The sequence below is a fragment of the Exserohilum turcica genome, assembly GCF_000359705.1.
Source record: "Exserohilum turcica Et28A unplaced genomic scaffold SETTUscaffold_1, whole genome shotgun sequence".
Lineage (NCBI taxonomy): Eukaryota > Fungi > Ascomycota > Dothideomycetes > Pleosporales > Pleosporaceae > Exserohilum > Exserohilum turcicum.
In genome coordinates, this window is record NW_007359914.1 from 3,705,323 (window position 1) to 3,724,534 (window position 19,212).

At 51.9% G+C, this 19,212-nt stretch overlaps 7 protein-coding genes across 7 annotated transcripts; 1 reads left to right on the plus strand and 6 right to left on the minus strand.

The window, feature by feature from the left end:
- Positions 1 to 541: 541 nt before the first annotated feature.
- Positions 542 to 1,358, minus strand: SETTUDRAFT_18912 (uncharacterized protein; the record flags this gene model as incomplete). The annotated part of the gene is made up of 2 exons (XM_008021952.1): positions 542 to 570; positions 629 to 1,358. The coding sequence occupies 2 exons, from the start codon at positions 1,356 to 1,358 to the stop codon at positions 542 to 544; spliced, it is 759 nt and encodes a 252-aa protein (XP_008020143.1).
- A 567-nt stretch (positions 1,359 to 1,925) lies between these two features.
- On the minus strand, positions 1,926 to 5,335 carry SETTUDRAFT_85464 (uncharacterized protein; the record flags this gene model as incomplete). The annotated part of the gene is made up of 4 exons (XM_008022215.1): positions 1,926 to 2,924; positions 3,072 to 3,846; positions 3,988 to 4,587; positions 4,713 to 5,335. The coding sequence occupies 4 exons, from the start codon at positions 5,333 to 5,335 to the stop codon at positions 1,926 to 1,928; spliced, it is 2,997 nt and encodes a 998-aa protein (XP_008020406.1).
- A 325-nt stretch (positions 5,336 to 5,660) lies between these two features.
- On the minus strand, positions 5,661 to 6,705 carry SETTUDRAFT_114638 (uncharacterized protein; the record flags this gene model as incomplete). Its single annotated transcript, XM_008022939.1, has 1 exon — positions 5,661 to 6,705. One exon carries the CDS (start codon positions 6,703 to 6,705, stop codon positions 5,776 to 5,778), a length of 930 nt encoding a protein of 309 aa, XP_008021130.1. The 3' UTR covers positions 5,661 to 5,775.
- A 2,526-nt stretch (positions 6,706 to 9,231) lies between these two features.
- On the minus strand, positions 9,232 to 9,705 carry SETTUDRAFT_30732 (uncharacterized protein; the record flags this gene model as incomplete). The annotated part of the gene is made up of 1 exon (XM_008022065.1): positions 9,232 to 9,705. The coding sequence occupies one exon, from the start codon at positions 9,703 to 9,705 to the stop codon at positions 9,232 to 9,234; it is 474 nt and encodes a 157-aa protein (XP_008020256.1).
- Positions 9,706 to 11,504: 1,799 nt separating this feature from the next.
- Positions 11,505 to 13,918, minus strand: SETTUDRAFT_114640 (uncharacterized protein). Its single transcript, XM_008022940.1, has one exon. The coding sequence runs from the start codon at positions 13,910 to 13,912 to the stop codon at positions 11,681 to 11,683; it is 2,232 nt and encodes a 743-aa protein (XP_008021131.1). The 5' UTR covers positions 13,913 to 13,918; the 3' UTR covers positions 11,505 to 11,680.
- Positions 13,919 to 14,007: 89 nt separating this feature from the next.
- Positions 14,008 to 15,111, plus strand: SETTUDRAFT_30734 (uncharacterized protein; the record flags this gene model as incomplete). Its single annotated transcript, XM_008022066.1, has 1 exon — positions 14,008 to 15,111. One exon carries the CDS (start codon positions 14,008 to 14,010, stop codon positions 15,109 to 15,111), a length of 1,104 nt encoding a protein of 367 aa, XP_008020257.1.
- Positions 15,112 to 15,988: 877 nt separating this feature from the next.
- On the minus strand, positions 15,989 to 18,805 carry SETTUDRAFT_162701 (uncharacterized protein). Its single transcript, XM_008022941.1, has 3 exons — positions 18,517 to 18,805; positions 18,363 to 18,464; positions 15,989 to 18,309 (listed from the first exon to the last, which is right to left on the minus strand). The coding sequence occupies exons 1-3, from the start codon at positions 18,745 to 18,747 to the stop codon at positions 16,342 to 16,344; spliced, it is 2,301 nt and encodes a 766-aa protein (XP_008021132.1). The 5' UTR covers positions 18,748 to 18,805; the 3' UTR covers positions 15,989 to 16,341.
- Between the last annotated feature and the right edge of the window lie 407 nt (positions 18,806 to 19,212).

Sequence of the window (19,212 nt, forward strand, 5' to 3'; positions counted from 1 at the left end):
CGGCGCCCCAGACGACGCGCTCAGACACTCGGTGCAACCTTTCTCCGACAGTAAATAAACACCACGCAAGTAGACTCTATAGCTCTCTATCGAATACAACCTCTTGTATACCTCGCGATTGCTCCCCGGAGCGCAGCCCCTTACAAAAACCCCTCCTAAATATTGTAGCTAGAAACAACCTACTTAGATACTTGTAGGCCTAAAAACCCTACACGTCTTATATAGACCTTCGGGCTGAAAAAGGACGTTAAACTAGAATAATAATAATAATAATAATAATAATAATAATAATAATATACTACAAACAAATAAACGCAACTGTACATATAATGAAGCGAGTAGATACCCAATCCAGTTGGAGCCAAAGTAAACAAGTAAACCCAAAAGAAAAAAACAGGTCTTTACCCCCTCGATCCTACCCCCACGCCCCCATCACCACGACTACCCTCCTGATGACAAAACCTCATCGACCACGCGCTGCCCGCACTACCACTACCACTACCACTACCATTACCATACATGCCCCTTCCCAAAACCCGCTTCACATACGGCCCATCCACATCCTCACGCCTGGCGCGCCATCTTCCCTCACGCCAACACATCTTCTCCATCCACGCCGCCGGCTCACCTTTATAATCGCCCATGTCGACTTCGTCCGGAAACAGCCGTTTCCACGCTGCCTTGGGGCCCTCGGTGTCGCCGGGGAGGTAGGGCGAGGGAAGCGGAATGGGGTCCCAGGCTTCTTTGGGCTCGTTTTCGAGCCTAAGGAAGGGGTAGAGCGGTGGCGCTGTTGGTGGTGGTGGTGGTGGTGCTGGATTGGAAGGGGCCGGGGCAGCATGTGCACGGCGAGAACGTAGAGCGGGAGTAGGAGCGGGATTAGACTGGGATGTCTTTTTTATCCCTGTTTGAGAATTGCTTGCGGTTTGCCGTGTTTTCACTTGGCTCCGCGTGTTGCTCGTACGCCGTTTCTTTGCTTGAGATGCGCTTGGGTGCGCTGTTACTACTGGTTCTGGTTCTGGTGCTGGTGCTGGTGCTGGTGCTGGTGCTGCAGAAGGAGCAGAGTCGTTATCCTTCCGCTTTAGATTTAGCTTCAGGATGGGTCTTGAAGTGAGTCGTAATCGAAGGACAAGTTTTTCCTTTTCCGGCACCTGTTCTGGGACCGGCTCCTCCTCTTCCTCATAATCACTATCATCATCATCGTCGTCGTCTTCTTCTTCAGTAGTAGTAGTGCTGTTCTTTCTTCTCCGCTTTCCCTTCTCATCACCGTCTGCTTCGATGGTGCTTTCTCTTGACGCCTGTTGCCGATTTTTCGATTGGCCCGCATATTGCATCAGCCTTTGTTGGAATCTTGCGTCCATGACTGCAAGAGAAGGAATTGTATTGGCGGACCCCAAGGGTGTTGATCGTTGTCCAGGCATGGTTATGAGTGTGTATGGTGATGTTTATCTATGAAAAGTGGATTTCTGAATGCAGTGGAAATGCGAGAGCTAAAGTAATGAGCAAAGGTAGGCTCCATTCTGCCTATATTTGAATGTCCTTGTGCGTAGAATGTGGAGGGAATTCAAAACAATTATCGAAAATATCAGCACGCGAACCATGGTTGAGAGTCTCGGTGTAGCAACAAAAGCTTACAGCCCAAAAGTTTTGTTTTGGCTTTATTCTAAGAAGAACAAGATTGGTGGTATTAGGATAGTGGTTGGAGCACGTTCTGTCCATACAGCATGTGCAATAATACCCGATTAGGCACTGTCTACATTTCTCGCCCATCTCCAACCGTGGTTGGTGAGAAAAACGACTGCCTACATCATTCGCACCAATTACAGCAATTCCTATTACATTAACTATTTAATCTAACGATACTTGGACTAACTGGAAACTGCGCCACGAGACATTACACACGTCGAATCTACCAATTCAAAGCAAGCTCATAGGGCAGCCAGACTCTCCTTTGCCCTATCGCTGTCCATACGACTAAGCGTCAGAATTCGCTCATGCTCTATGGCTTCCTGATCCTTGAATTTCGATATCAAATCCATGGTGCTACGCCTCACGCTGACTAGACTCTTCTGTTCAGCGGCACAGTCGTCTCCGCTCCTTGAGGCGCAGTCGTTGCTCTGACTGGCAACACTTTTATGGCTCAACTGGCTGGCATTTCGCGAATCAATTTCGAGAACACTAGTCATGATACTTGCGTTAGTGCTTGGTTGAGGATAGGCATTGACGCAATGCTCATAGTAAACAGACCAGTCACGAGCACGATCATGTGCATGCTGAGATTCAGAAACGCCGTCATTGAAGGACAACTCGTTGAAATTGGGTGCAGATGAGTTTCGGCGTGGACGCAGTGTTGCCATGGAGTCATTCGCGAACAATCTGCCTTTGCCCTTGGTGGCATAACCTGAATGGCCGTCTTGTGCAACGAGTTCATCGCAATCGTGCTGCTCCCGATCGTCCCTGATTTCGTTCAGAGTGCCTGCCCACAATTCTGGCAATAGCTCGAGTTCGGGATGCTCGAGTATTCCGCCAGAGGCAATCGAACTGCGATGGCCGCGACCATGTCTCCTGAACTCGGTACTCTGACTCTTGAACATCTTGGTATAGTTCTTCATGAGGGTTTTGCCAAACGTCATAGAGTTACTTCTCATTATACGCCCGCCGCCGACTTTCTTCTTTTTCTTCTTCTCCCCAGGTAGCAGTGGCGTCGAAGGTCTGCGCTGCGTTGGGTCGATCAAGTCCTCGTCGCCGGCTCCAGATGCAAATTTGATGGCAGCTTCGAGGGCAAAGTCCCGAGGCAGTACGTTGTCCGCTTTGCCCGCCGATCCTGTTCGGTCATGACGTGTGTGTGAAGGATAGCGCCCCCATGCACCAACAACCTCTACGCCATCACCTTGTTTCTCAAAAGCAGTTGATATGTCCCGGTCCAGCTGAGAATCTTCCCAATCAATCAGTGCGATACGTCGAGAAATCGACGTGAATGACCCTGCATGCTCATCGCCTGGTGTGCGGACTCTTGGTATGGATAAGCGTTTGCTTGACGCATCAGTTCTTGTAGAAGGATCTACATTATCAACACTGATCCGCCTGGTGGAAACGCTCCCACTACGCTCCCGGAATGGGCTAGCCGTTATAGCTAGATCTCTGTTCTTGGGAAGGAAGAGAGATGCCTTCTCCTCTTGGTGAGCTTGCAATGCACGATCCCACACGTGGTTCGCGCCCTTGTTCTTGCCAAGCGCTTCTTGTTCTGCTCTTAGACTTAACAGGGATTGCGACTGTCGACGTTCCCGGTCGGAAGAAACATCCAGTGTGTCGGAGGGACCGTCCATATTAGAAATAGGGCTTTCGGACTGGAGGTTTGCCTCGCTTTGGCTTCGCACACTGAGACGCTTTGGGTTGAGGAACTTGATAAAGGAAGATGACTGTGGTAGCTTCTTTTTAGATGGAGGTGGGCTGAACTCTTCTCGGAACTTGGAAACTTTGGTATATGCAACGCTGTTTTTACGAGCCAAAGGCACTACTGGTGCGGTACTCAGCTGATTTTCCGCCGGAGAGCTCGTCGCGGCAACAATGGTCGTGACAACATGGCGCTGTACTGGTCTTGGAGTCTCCTCATTGTCCGTTGGAAACGATGCCGAGCGCCTAGGCGTCCGGAGATCGGAGGACGAGACACCAAAAGGCTGATTTTCTGTTCCAGAAAGTGGTAAGGTCACCATAGATCCACCTAAGCTGCCAGGCGGACTTTGCGGTCTGCTTGAGTAGAGAGAAGACGTAAAATCAGGTCGATTGGCTGCATCAGTACGCAAGACCTTGCCCCATGTAGGCGGGATTTTGGAGCTTGCAATTCCAGAGCTCGATGATTGACGATCATGGCGGGCAAGCTGCCGGGCTGTGTGTGAGATTCGGCTTGTGTCAGAGACATTGCGTTCATGGAACTCGTGAGAAGAAGAGGGTTGTTCTGGAGCGTCTGCAAGTTGATCCCATGAAAGCAACGACCCTGACCGTAAATGGTGCGAGATGCGCATGCTATGGAGGTGAACCGAGTGGCGTGAATTGTCTTCGTCTTTCCCATCATGGTACTTCCTGGCTTGAACAACGCTTTCCGAAGGCGATATTTCACGGAGCGTGCCTGACACCGACGTAGACGGCCTAGGGGTAGCAGTGGAGGTTGGTTGCTGAACACGAATGTCTATGATACGGGATGAAGATGCGGTCATACCATGTGCTCGATCTAGAACCTGGGAAACATTTCTGTCATGGTGTTCATGATGAGCTTCATTGTCTGCCAAATTCTTGTCGCTACCCAATCCGTTCTGTGGCGTTGTTGGGGTAATAAGACGCGGAGGCGCGGGAAAACGAGATAGACGAAGACTCTCATGCATAGCTTCGGACCAAGGTATACCATTTGAATCGTTATTTGTAAGACTCGGTAGTCGTAGTGGGGAGATTGGCGAAGGCTTTGGCAGGCCGATAGACTCTGCAGAGTGCGAACGCCTCAATTTGCGTCCTCTTCCGCCCGATACGTCGCATCGAAGATTGGGAGTACTTAATACCTGGCTAAATTTGTTCACTAGAGAGGCTGCTGGTGGTTTGCTGATGTCGTACGGGTGGAGATCGCGCTTGGACTCGTCGCCGGTCTGACCTTTGGTGATAGACTCTGGGGTGGTTTTGCTAGACATGTCAGGATATGAAGATCATGAACTCAATGAAGCACTTACCTTCCGGAAGTTGTCACCCAATCGACGCTATGAATACTGGGTCTTTTGTTGGGAGACTTCTTGCCGATGTTTCTGGCAACGTCGTCCAACACCTGGGCATCAGAGTCGTAGCCTCCCTCATCTGGCTTCTTGTCGCTGAGTAGGTCCTTTCGAAGGTCTTCTTTGGTAATTTGGAGCTGTTGCTTTGACTCAATTCTCGTTTGCTTAATCACCGTGCCAGAGGTGCATTGGCGTTGGTTGTCTCTCATGTCCAAGTGAGGCGATGGACTCTTGGCCGCTTTCCTGGGAGAATTTTTCGAGAACTTGCGTTTGATGATGGAACGCATGCTCGTCATCTTGTGTAATGAACGTATGCTGTGCATCGAAGGGCGGCTGAAGCGTCCATGAACCACCTGCATCGGTGTAGCGCGGTCCTCGCCGGAATCACTGGCTTTGTGAAAGATTTCCTGGAGTTCATGGAGGTCTTCAGAGCGAGCGCTCGTGAATTGTGAGTTTGGCGAGCTAGTCTGCTTGAGCAAGAGAGGCTGCTGTACCGGTGCAGCATGGCTGGGGCGGACATTGGGCAGCTCGGGTGAGTTGTCCCGGCCGTCCTGTTCGGTCATGCAACACAACTTGGAGGCCATGGTGTGATGGAGAGAGGGAGGAATGGGCCGGGTGAAGGTTTTGCTGGTTTGTTGACTAGCAGCTTCTTCCACGTGGAGCGACTCCCCGTTTTCAAGATGAGGAAAACCAGATGGCAGCAGCGAGACAGCAGAATGGTTTTTGCGAGTATCGAGCAACCGTAACATGCTGAACAGCCTGCGAGAAATACCGATTTGAAACATTTGCAGCGTAAATTGAGTGTCAGTACGTAGGTGTGTTGAATGCATTTGCGCTTGCATCTTGAGATGAAAGCCAGCCCAACTTCTCTTAACCAGCGCCTTTGATGTGCTATGATTCGAAAGGCCCTTAGATATCTCAGAATACGTGTCTGGAAAAGTGATTTGAAGCTGCGTGCCAATTCGCCATTGGGCCGTGAGGTCTATTTGCAGCCATCCCCACGGCTACCACTTTTCATCTGCACTCATCCCATCATCTTCTTGCCGCTTGCATCCTCGCTGTAGAGTCTCTGGTCCTTGATCCAAGCAGCTACGCCTTCGGTGCATAGCTCTCTTACAATGTCCCATTTCCCTTGCTTCGCGGCATTCCTCACCCGTGTCGAGCTGATTCCGACGCCCTCCTCTGCCTCGACCATGTCGATGTTTTTACCCCATGCCGGGCTGAAACCAGCTTCCTCTTGCTTGCCATCTCTTAGGTCTTGCAGATACTTGGCCTGTTCCTCTGTTGTGCCAAACTCTTGTGATGACTCGTCACTCGCATCGGTAGGTCGCTGGGTAACGCGCAGCTTGTGGCCAGCATCGAAGAAGGGTTTGAGGGCCGAGAGCGGCGGATCGTACTTGAAATAGTATTTTGGATTGCAGAAGCGAATCAGCGTGTCATAGCCGACAAGATGTACGTGTCTCGGGCTCGAAGCATAGCATGGCGGCGCAGCTTCGGCTATGGCTGTCGACTTGTCACTGTAGTATGGCTCCTTGGTGAGACCAATGTCTATCGAGACATTTGAAACTTGGTCGGTCAAACCGTCTATTCTATTCTTTAGACTCTGCGACAAGTCTTCGGCAAGCATGGTCATCATGGCGATGCGCTGCACAAAGCTCGCGGGGCTCGGCGCCTTGTCTGCATTGTGCGTGCTAAACAAGAGCAACAGTCTGTATGGGCTCTGTTCTGGGGCATCGGGGTGTTTCAAAGCCGATGAAGCCAATGTAAAATGGGCAAAGGAGGGGGGGTTGAAGGAAGAGTCGAGGATGTAGAGCGTCTTGGGCTGAGTCGGAGTGTCGTTCACTGTGCGCACGATGCGAGATTTGGCGAGCGACGACGTGAATGAGTGCAACGCAGATTCGAGATCAGGTAGCAGAGACCTGAGTGAAGCTATGCGCGAAGCCATATCAGCCATTGCTGCTTGGTGTAGAGCTAGAGCTTGAAGCGTAGAAGGGATCTTCTCGCGGTTGGCACGTCATACGCGGTAGCGGTACCTAACCTGCATGGACGCGCAATGACCCAGGACGCGCAATGACCCACCCCACCAAAAAACCTATTGCAAAAGATGAGGCTGTACAGCCACCTACAGTCGCTATTATTACGAGATTTTATAGTGTTATAGTAATTATAGCATTACAATTATAATAGGCTACTTATATCTACTTAGTAGCTTAGTAGTGCGGCCGTGGTAGGTGGTCTAAGTTAGGACGGCTAGTGCAGCCACCTTAGCTTATACATGAGATGAATCAACAACAACACGTTTCTAACGCTTCTGCTTTTAAGAGGAGCCTTGTGAGGCTTTGCGCTTACCCCTTTGGGATAATTGTATAGCTTTTTTAGCCTCCTGGGCTGCCTTTTGAGCCTCCTTTTGAGCCACCTTGGCGGCTCTCTCCTTCTCTCTCACCTCCTTGAGCCTCTCTCTCTCAACACGCTTCTCCTGGGCTATTTGAAGCTTGTACAATTGAGCTTGTCTCCTTAACTTAGATCTCTTAGCTTTCTGGAGTTGTAATTGCTGTTGTTCTTGTTGTCGTTCTATCTTATCCTCCTTGGCTTGGCGAACCTTCTTAGGAGACTAAAAGACAGCTCCTCTATGGTACTCCTCAGGCCTATTGAGTTGAAGCGTGTAGCTCTTCTTTTAGTGTCTCTTTTTAACTTTTAGAGCCTCCCTTAAGCCCTAGTTTTCTCCTTTGAGTATACTATTTTGAGCTGAGAGGTAATAGAGGCTTCAGCGAAGCTTTTTTACCTCCTTATTATTAAAATCCTTCACCTCCCGGCGTATAATAGACTTAATTTTAAGCCAATCATCTCTACTAAGGATAGAAGAAGAGCTTTTATCTAAACTAGAGGCCTCTTGTTGGAACTTTTAGAGAATAACCTTAGCATTTAGTAGGTTAATGCTAGTTGCCTTAAAGGAGCTTATAATAGTCTCCTTTCTAAAAGCTGTACCCCAAGCCCTCTAAAAGAGCTTAAAGAAGTCTCCTTTTGCTAGAGGAAGGATTCCATGGCTCCAATAGAGGAAGTTTGACAACTCCTTTAAGTAGGCTAACGCTAGAGGCCTAAACATCCTAACGTTAAGAGGCTGAAGCCTATAAGTCGAATGAGGAGGATATACAGCAACTAGAATCCTATAGCTGTTGCAATAATCTAGAAAATCTATAGTTACATGAGATAAGTGGCCATCAACAATAAGTAACTAGTACCTAGTTTGAGCGTAGCGTGCAGTCTCTCTTTTAAAGACCTCTTTAAGCTAAGCTAGGCCTATATTATTATTAGTCTATTTAGAGGGCGATGAGGTAACAAAGACTAAGTGCTTGTTTGGATTAATAGCCTCTACCCAGGCTAATTTTAGAGCTCTAGCATCTAACTAAAAGATGAGAGATGGAGAAAGAGGTGTACCATCTGAGCAGATACAGGCTAGGACTGTAATCCACTCTCTAGAGCCATCTTGTAGGCTTGAAACAACTCCTCCTCTTTCATATTGCCTCTTACTAAAGATCCTTTTAGACCTTCTAAGGATTCTAAGTAAGAAGCCCTTTTTATCTATATTGAAGATGTGAGAGGGCTGTATATTGTACTCCTTCATCTTATTGTGTAACAGCTTAAAGTACAACCTATACTTAGTTGCTAAATCAGCCTTGTGACGCTTCTGGTCCATAGGACTCTGCCAGCGAGAGATAAGATGAGAGGAGTTCCTGCAGAGGAACCTAGAAACCCAGCGTTCTAAAACGTCTCTACTAAGCAAGGATGACGCAAGATGGCGTATTATTAGACGCGAAGGTGGTGTACGCCTCTTAGTAAGGGATTTAATATACTGTACAAGCTCCTTTTCGCGTTGTGGGTGGATAGAGAGGTAGGCGAGCGCGCGAGGCTAAGTTTTGCCTTAGTGTCTTTAAGCGAGCGTATGATAGCTAATGCTAAACCTTTTTGCAACTTAGCGATAGCTAAAAGATGCGCCTAGTTCGCGCGATTTGATTTCTTTAATCGCTTCCTAAATTAGGTCTATATTGGTGGAGTTATAAGGTATTTTGTGTAGGTGTTGAGTTTAGTAGGGTGGGTCATTGCGCGTCCTGGGTCATTGCGCGTCCATGCAGGTTAACTACCCCACCAGTAAGGATACTGCGGACGTGGACGCGAGACCCCTCCGTATCTTAGGCGAAAACATCACGACACTCATGACTCGGCGTGTATTCTTCGTAGGATTCTTTATGGTTTTCTGTCAATGCGTATGATGAGAAGCTAATGACAAATAGTGACTGAAGAGCTTCAAATGACATCATCGATGCTATCTCGGCATCAGACACGGGCAGAGTATCTGAGCACCATGTGTCAATCCAGCCAATCCCAACCACCATTCCCTATTTCCTTTCGGGACCATCCTCGAGATGTCTGTTCGTACAAAATGCATACATGAAAGCCAGGAGCCGATCCACGTCCAACCCCCTTATCCAACACACAGCACACTGACCATGACCACAAACGTGACCATGGAGAAGCACCAACCCACGACCATCTCCCACGACGGATCCCTCAAATGGCCATGACACCGAATCTCCTTCTCAACGCGCTCTCTCCACCTCGCAAACCACCACGCCGTCTCCTTCTCCTTACGACCCAGCCACCCCGCAGCCCCCCAAACCCGGCCTTCACCCTCCTCAACACCCCCAGCACCCGCGCTCTCCTCATCCTCCTCTTCAAACCCACCCCCCAATTCCTCTACTCCGTTTTCCAAACAAAGCACCTTGACATTCCAGCCCGGCCGCACCCTCGCATTCCAATCCCCACCACCAACCCTTGTGTCGTCCACGGTATCCCAGAGCCGCTCAACCACAATGCCCATTTCACGCACACCCTGCAGCACCGCTTCGACGGCATCCCATTGCGCAAACACCTCGTAGTCAAGCACCTTGACACACATCTGGTCTTGGAAGCAAAAGGTCAGAACGAGTGGCGCCGGCGCCTCAAACGGCACAACTGAGCAATCTTTTCTCCAGCAACGCGGGATGTCGGTTTGCCATTTATATTCGTATTCGACATCCATAGTTTTCCACCTGGGCATAAGATAGGGAAATGAGTGTGTGAGTGCGTGGGTGCGTGTGTATACGAGGTAGGTGAACCAGGTAATAGATAGATATATAAATAATAATAAAAAGGGGGGGAGGGCAGTTATTTAGTTACTTACATACCTACCACGCAACAATAACTACTTACCCACGAAAGTTCTGCCTATTTTTTTTTCCGGTTATCAATCACACATTTCCCAGTGATCGGGATCTACACAAGTAACCGTATGCAACCAAACTAGGTCCGGATACGTACACACAGAGTTGAAGCCGTTGATCTCCTAATCCCCCCCCCCAGTAGATCAAACAGGAGAAGAAGAAGAAGAAGAAGAAGAAGAAGAGTATGAAAGAAAAAAAAGAAAAACTCATGGTCTTTTCCCGGCCCGCGCGAACCATGCAAACCATCCTACCCCGCGATCGATCGCCTAATAATGGGAAGAACGGAAGAGAGAGAAGAGAAGAGAAAGAAAGAGAAAAAAAAGGAAAGAAAAAAGAGATATCCGTCGCATCCCGCGTCCCGTAGTTTTGTACCTTACCTTTGCTTCGTGTGGAACCGTTTTTTTTTTCCCTTTCTTTCTTTTCACACACACATACATACATACATACACACACACGCACACACACACACACACACACACGCACACGCACACATACAAATACACATACACATCGTATTGCAGGTCATGTACGTTGGGAATTTCGATACGTAGCGCTGTAGAGCTTGTAGGTGTACTTTGGGGAGACAAAGGGATTCTCACCTCCATTTGCTACTTAGCGTGCAACTAACATGTTAGGGCTGCGACGCTGAGACATGGATATGGCTCATCGTCAACGTCATTCTCGTCTGGGATAAAAGGGGGGGGGAGGGGGAGAGAAACAGGGTAAATGGGACTGAGCTAGGGATGTAGGTATCCGGGTCTCCCGCTGCTGCTGCTGCTGCTGCCATCGGGATCCGTCTTGTATCGAGACGGGCAACGCCTGGCGGTGCGGACGGACGGGACGAACGGACGGACGGCCAGACGTCTAGATAGAACGGGCGGAAGGGAGGAAGAGAAGTTTACCCCCTCGTCGCACGCGTACAACAGCGCAGTTTCAGATTCTCTGATTTAGAATAAAGACCTGTACGTAGTCGAGAGACGATTCGTCTTCATATTGTTTACTTGTAGATAGCATCATGAACGAAAAAACAAAAAGAAAGAAAGACGTCATGCAAAATAATATACTTACCCAGACTATGCATCCAGAAATGAGGTGGGAAGAAGCTATATGTATCAAACTAGGTTTTCATTGGACTATTGCATACAAACATGCAAACATACATACATACGTACATACATGAATCTCACTACCTTCGTATCTATTTCCGCTTTGCCATAGCTTGGACAAAAAAAAGGGCACCAATCGTTATGCTTATGAAGCCCATCTTGTCGGTGCGAAAAAAAAACCCCCCACCAAAGAAAGCTACAAGGCAAACTTCTCCCTTTGTTTTCTCTCGCACTTGGGTCGCGCCCAAGGGGAAAAATAGCGGCCGACTGAGTAGGTATCTATATGATTTCAATGAGAAAATAAGCAAACACCATGTTGCTGGAACAAACCGCAAAAGGAGATTAAAAAGAATACCACCAATTCATGGTGCTTGAAATTGCGCACTTGCCTGTACTGTTGATAAAAACGGAAGTCATGTTTCTCGATTTCCCAATGTTTCATTCGTTCCGTTCCGTGTTGTATCGGCGGAAATACACCTAGATCTAATAGGGAGAAAAAGGAAAAAGAGGTAGTGTAGTACAAGAAAAAGAGGCGGGGACTCAGAAGAAAGAAAAAGGGGAAAACTTAATCTCCGTCTCCTTCCTCTCTGTTCAAAGGCTTGAGTCCCCTCTCTTTTGCCGCACTTCGGACGCTTTGCTGCCGCGCCAACGACGCACCGCTGCGCTTTGACCGGACCTTCATCGACTTGATAGAGTTGGATGGGGACGGTCGGGGCGAAAATCTAAGACTGCTGGTGCTGCTGTTCATCTGCTCGAACCGGCCAGCGAGATCCTTGACACGGTTGGTAGTGCCATTGCTGCTTGATGATTCTGCTGCATGGTCGTCACCGTCTCGAGACATGGACATGATGCTACTACCTTCGACATCCGCATTGACAACACGTAGCTTGGATTTGGGCACGGTGAACATGACTTGGACTACGCGTCGCTCAACGGCTGCTTCAACATCCCAATCTGCTTCGCTCGCGGGTGTGCAAGGTCGGTCGTCCGAAGTGGGAACACCCAAATGGTCCGGTGTAATGAGTGAGCGTGGTGTAGGCAGATGGTCATCGTTGCTGATGTTGACTAGCAAGTTGCCTCGTTCTCTCCATTCCTGACGTTGGCGTTCACGCTCAGCCAGAGCAATGTCTTCGGGTGTACCCCAGTCATCGCCTGGTGCACGTCGCCAGGCGGAATCTTCTTCGTCGTCTAGCCAATCTTTCTTTCCTCTCCGGTTGCGCCAGAAGCTTGCGTCCGAAGCTGCGCGTTGGGGTGGTGCGGTGGCAGCGGGGAATGACTTCCTGGTATCGATTGGACGTGGCTCAACAGGCGAGGTCGGGTCGTCTCTGTAAGGTTCATGATAGATGATTGGAGTGTGCATTGATCTTGTGCGTTCAGCGCTTGATACAGATCTTGTCAAAACCCTCCGAACGCTGCCCAACCAACTAATCCTTCGCACTTTCGGCGTAGGTTGTGGCGCAGTCGAGATTTCCAAGGCGCAGGATGTTGCTGGTGTGGCTGTAGCCGCTCGGCTATTGCTTCCCTCTGTATCGCGATAGGCGTCTGACCTGGAAGAGCCAGTACCTGGCCTAGGCCTATCCGGGTTGCCACCAAGCAGTGCCTCACCCTCGGCCTGCAGGTGCGCAAATGATGACCGAGCAGTCTGGAAAGATTCAAGGTCTGGTTGGCCATTGCTTTCCACACTGTTGAGAGAGTTGGTTCGAGGTTCATCAGGAGAATGTCGGCCAACATCGCCATTCCTACTGGTCTTGTTACTGGACAGGCTGGCATCTGGTGATCTGGAAGAGCCGGGGATGTTGTTTAGTATATTTCCAGGACGCATTGATGCACCACCAACACCGTCATGGGAAGAGGCCCAGGAAATGTCACTTCTCTCGCTCAAATTTGAGCTGGTACGTTCTGAACCAAATTTCTCCGGCGAGAGCCTTCCAGCAGAGTTTAGCTGGAGTCGGCCAAGTGAGTGGGTTCTGCTGTGCCCAGGACTTTCATGCGTAGCATGCAGGGTATTTCTCTGCCCATTATCAAGCCTTTGTGCATCTGCGGATGCATCAGAAGCCTCGGTGTTGAGCATTGTAGCCATCAATTTTGATCGTAATTCAGTCATCTCAGGGTGCCTCGACGACGAGGGAGAACTCATGTGAGCTTGCTCATCTTCAGGCTCCTCCTCCAGTTCATCAATCGGATGTATACCACTCGGTACCTGGGATCTGGCCACGGCGTATCCAGGTCTGCCACTTAAACTGCGTCGCAGTCCCCGCGTTGGGCTTGGAATTTCGACAAGTAGTCCGGTTCGTTCGGCGTCTCCGCCATTCGTTGCCTTCCAACCTTGACCACCCTGAGTGCCAGGGGGAAAGACGTAGGGGCCATTCTGATCAACAAGATAGTCGGATGTGTCGAGCCGACCGTTGCGGTCATCAAAGGCTGTCGCGTATTCTTCAGGGTTGTACCGGTGAGCCATGTAGGATAGGTCTTGGAGCTGCTTCTCGCGGAGATCCCGTCGTCGTTGTGCCCGTCTTCTGTGCCATATGCAAAAAGCAACCAACCCGCACACAACAGCAAGACCAACTCCTATACCGACACCCAATCCCGCCTTTTGTCCGGTGGTCGATAAAAGTCCTTTTTCTTCAGAGGCAGGGGTAGTTGGCTTCGCTAGAGGGGTGTAGTCGGCAATCCAAGCGTTTGACGTGGTATTGAGAAAATAAGTCTGGGTATTAACATTCAACGAGTCTCTCCGTTGTGCACGAGAAGAGGAAATAGAGTACCCGCCAGTAACCATCAGTATGCCACCCGGTAACATAGCGGCCCACGCACTGGGTGCTGGTCCTGCTCAGCAGAGTCCTAGCCGTCTCTGCTGCTGCTGCTGCTGCCGCTGCCGCTGCCGCTGCCGCCCACATGCCCTACAACCCGACTCGTGTCCTGCAGACCAACGATACCCTCTACGTCTTCCGCCCCTCGTCCAAGTCGCCGACCCAGTTCCAGCTCAGCGCCATCGATCTATCCTCTGCAATCCAGTCATCCAACCTTCCTTACAACACCCTGTACTCGACCCTGCCCTTTCTCGACGACAATGCTCCCCGGGCCTTCACCCCACTCGTCGACACTAGCGGCAACCTGACCATATACGCGGGCGACTGTAGACTGGGCGCAAGTGGTGCTGAGATATGGACCTATACACCACAAAATTCAAAAGCCGGTGGAAGGGGGAGTTGGAGCCGGCAAAATGTTACAGCAGCCGAGAGCTCGTATGCCTCCATCATGGGCGCCAACTTTCTCAGCGACGGAATGTCATTTTCATCGGTTGTACAAGGCAATGCTGAAACCACGGGTGTATACTTGTTTGGTGGCATGTGTCCCAATGCAACCGCCACGGCGGGCGATTGGCAGTCTGCAGCCAACTACTCCAACCAGGTGCTTACTCTCGAACCTGCTCCGGCAAGCAATCAGGCTCTCGGCTACCATCTGGATGTCTCGTCGAGTCGTGGACCACCTGTGCCAGAAGCTGGTATTACCATTACTGGCCTACCCCCGACATTCTCCGACCGTAAAGATGGTGTGCAGATTCAGCAACAAAACTTTGTGCTGATTGGCGGTCATACCAGTGGCGCCTTCATCAATACGTCGCAAATTGCTCTCTTTTCTCTTCCGGAGCAGAGCTGGACTTTTGTCGACGCCGCACAACCCGATAACTCTACCACCAACTCAGCCATGCGAAAAGATGTATCAACCATCGATCCCCGGTCCGGCCACTCCGCTGTACTCAGTCCAGATGGACAACGCATTATCGTAGTCGGTGGCTGGGTTGGCGATATCAACACACCGGCCGAACCCCAACTCGCGGTACTAAACGTTGCTGATGGATATGGGGGCAGCGGAGAGTGGCAGTGGACAGCACCATCTACAACAGGCTCCGGTCTGCCAGCCAACTCTGGCTTGTATGGTCACGGCCTATCTTGCAGGCCATGGTACACGACGGCGGGGGTGCGTGGGTTGACTTGAATGCGCGAGGACCTTCACCGCGAACGGCGAGACGAACGTGCCATGAGTTGCAGTCGGCGGGCAACAATGGGGCTACACGGGACCATCGAGGTGGCTGGTTCTTGGAGGAGGGGGCCTGTCAACACCAAGGCCCAGCCCGCCACCGGCCTTGGGGACAGGCTGTGCAGAGCGTGAGCAGGGCGCAACCTTTTCCGTGTGGGTAACCGCCCGAGTGTCCAATCACCATGACACGGCATCGTGTGCACAATGGCCGGGCTCAGTGTCTGGCCCAGCGCTGGCCCACCGGCTTGGTCGATAAACAGCGGCGCTGTGGCGTTGCGCGGGGCAACGGGCTGCGTGGCTGACACAGGCTCTTGGTGTTTCACATGGCTGAAGCTGCGCACGTGATTAATGGCCGAGTCTGGATGCAACTCGTTGTCGCGGCCCTTGTCGCTGTGTGCGAAGACGGTCGACTCTTGCCACGGCGGACGTGGACGTGCAATGATGGATGCGGCGGCTCGACGAAGATGACGGTGATGACGAGACGGAGGAGGCTGGTTGTCTGGCTGATGGTTTGGCGAGTGCGAGGGCTGGGCAATCCTCCCCACTCATTCCCAGGACATCCCGGCTTCCGCGCGCAAATCTTCACCTCCGCCTCTTCTTCTCCACCTGGGCCCCGACTGAGTTCGAGCCAGCCTTCTTCCACCTGCTGCTTTCCATGACGCTTATCTATCGGCCGATGCAACCTCGCTACACATACTCATGCACCCTGTGATGCGCCCTTTTCCGCCTCTCCCTATCTCTTTGTCCGGCCAACCCCACCCCTCCGATAATGCCTCTCAAGCAACATAAACTTCACACATCACACATCACTTGAGCTCCATGGTCATGTTTCATGCACGCGCCAATGTCTTTGTCATTCAGCTCGTACAAGACGATGCTCTCTATTTTGAATATGCATACATCTGACTGGGTCAATCGACCATGCGACTCATGCCGCAGAAAAGTCCCTGTGAAATCAAAACGCCAGAGTCAGCCAATTTGCTGATTGTGATGAACGCCGATGTTGAGATCGTCCATACACACGATCTACTTCCTTTTTGCACCGCCCCACGACCCATGATGCAGGTTGAACTTTTGGGTATCATAATAAGTCATTACACACATTACACGGCAGCATGTTGATATGCTGCCTCACTGGCTGTGTTGATGAAACACAGCCACAAAGGGTTGCCAAATGGCACAAGAAATTCAAGCAGAGTGCTTCTCGCGGTAGAACTTGGCGGCGTTGACCATGTTGATCAGCGCGGCCTTGGTCTCCTTCCACTGGCGAGTCTTCAAGCCGCAGTCGGGGTTGACCCAGAGCTGCTCGGGCTTGAGGTAGGTAAGCATCTCAGAGAGGCGGTCCTTGATCTCCTGCTCAGAGGGGACACGCGGCGAGTGGATGTCGTACACACCAGGGCCAATGTGGCGCGGGTATGCCTTGTCCTCGAACACCTTGAGAAGCTTGGCGTCGCTCTTGCTGTTCTCAATCGAGAGAACGTCGGCGTCGAGCGCGGCAATGGCGTGGAAGAAGTCCTGGAACTCGGAGTAGCAGAAGTGCGAGTGGATCTGAGTCGAGTCCTGGACACCGGCGCAAGCAAGCTTGAATGAGTCGACGGCCCAAGAGAGGTACTTCTCACGCTCAGTGCCAGCACGGAGGGGAAGACCTTCACGGAGGGCGGGCTCGTCGACCTGGATGACGTAGATGCCAGCAGCCTCGAGGTCAAGAACCTCGTCGCGGAGGGCGAGAGCAAGCTGCTGAGCCTGCACAGACTGGTGGACATCGTCACGGGGGAAAGACCATCGGAGGCAAGTGATGGGTCCAGTAAGCATACCCTTCATCGGCTTCTTGGACACCGAAGCGGCGTACTTGGACTCCTTGACGGTCATGGGGGCAGGGCGCGAGATGTCTCCGACAATGATCGGAGGACGGACGCAGCGGGATCCGTACGACTGGACCCAACCCTTGGTGGTGAAGACGTAACCGTCAAGGCGCTCACCAAAGTACTGCACCATGTCGTTACGCTCCGGCTCACCGTGGACGAAGACGTCAAGGTCGAGCTCGTCCTGGATCTTGACAGTCTCCTCAATCTCCTTCTCAATGAACTTCTCGTACTCCTCAGCGGTAATCTCACCCTTGGTGAACTTGTTACGCTGGATACGGATCTCCTTGGTCTGAGGGAAGGAGCCGATGGTAGTAGTGGGGAAGAGAGGGAGGTTGAGGTGCTTCTTCTGCTGAGCATATCGCTCAGGGAAGGCCGACTTGCGCTCGTGCTGCTCGGGCGTGACGCTAGCCTGGCGGTCCTTGACAGCCTTGTTGTTGGTGCGCTCAGATGAGGCGCGGGACTGCATCGACTTGGCATTGGCCTCGAGGGCCTCACGGACAGAGGCAGGGCCCTCGGTGACAGCCTTGGCGATGACAACAACCTCAGAGACCTTTTGGACGGCGAAGGAGAACCAGTCCTTGACCTCCTCGGGCAGCTTCTTCTCGCTGTCGAGAGAGTGGGGGGTGTGGAGAAGGGAGCTGGAGGTGGCGACGACGACACGGTCCTTGCCAAGCTTCTGGACAGCAGTCTCAACAAGCTCAATGGCGTTCTTGAAGTTGGTCTTCCAGATGTTGCGGCCGTTGACAACACCGGCAGAGAAGATCTGGTTGGGGCCGAGCTTGCTGATGACGCTCTCGAGCTGCTCAGGGTTCCTGACCAGGTCGACGTGGATGCCAGCAACACCCTGGAGGCTGGGGAAGACATCGAAGTTGTGGACAACGTCACCGAAGTAGGTGGCCAGGGTGATCTTGGGCAGGCTGCTGCTAACAAGCTTCTCATATGCGGGCTTGAAGGCATCCTTGACCTTCTGGGGCAGGTCGTAGACGAGGACAGGCTCGTCAATCTGGACGCTCTCGGCACCAGCCTCCTTCAGCTTCTGGAGGAGCTCAACGTATACGGGCAGCAGCTTGTCGAGGAGGGAGATGGGGTCGACAGACTGGCCACGGTCGGCCTTACCCAGAGCGAGGAAGGAGACGGGACCGACGAGGACGGGGCGGGTGACGATGCCAGCCTCCTTGGCCTCGAGGAACTCAACGACAGGCTTGGGGTTCTCGGCAAGCTTGAACGTCTGGTTGTCCTGGAGGGTGGGCTTGACGTAGTGGTAGTTGGAGTCGAACCACTTGACCATTTCCTGCATGTGGGTTAGCCATTGCCCATGATGACCGACAGCGTGGTGCAACCTACCAGACTGGGCACGTCGACGCCCTCCTTTTGGTGGCCACGGCCCATGGCGAAGTACTCATCGAGCTTGTGCAGGCCGTGCTTGGAGTAGCGCTCTGGGATGGCCTGAGAATCGTCAGCAGAGAAACCAATTGAGCCTAGGGCGGGGTACACGTACGTTGAAGAGCTGGATGTGGTCGAGGAGGTGGTCGTAGAAGGCAAAGTCGTTGCTGGGGATGATGTCGACGCCAGCGTCCTTCTGGATCTTCCAGTGCTCTGCTCGCAGACGCTTGCCCTCCTTGAGCAGGTCGTCGCGGGAGAGCTTGTCGGCCCAGTAGGCCTCGTTGGCCTTCTTGAGCTCACGGTCCGCACCCATGCGGGGGAAACCGAGTACTGATGACTGTACCATTGTGATGTGCTTGTCCGATGCGGACGAATGTGTGTGGGAGAGGAAGAAGGGGGGGAAAGTGGGATGGAGAGAGAAGACCGAGAGGGGAGGGGAGGGGAGAATATAAAGGGAGGCGGGGTGGAGATGCGAGGCAGCAAGTATAGCGGATGGTGTGCTTTATGGATTTTGCTGGCGCATGCAGCGCTGGCGTCGCGGGGTTGGCACTAGCTTTGCGCCGATCAAAGACCCCTCACACCGCCCTCGCCGCCGGCGGCACCAGCACCAGGACAGGGTGCAGCACGGTCTTGGCCGCCCTCCCGCTGCATTATTGCACCCATCTCCGACCAGAATACTCCCCGGGCAGTTTCACCGGAACGCATCAGGAAATTGCCAGCGGACTCGCGTCTATCCAGCCACGCAGCTCGTCGGCTGCGGCGAATTTTGCCATTGGAGCCGACATGGGTGGCAGCTGGGCCAGAGCCGTCG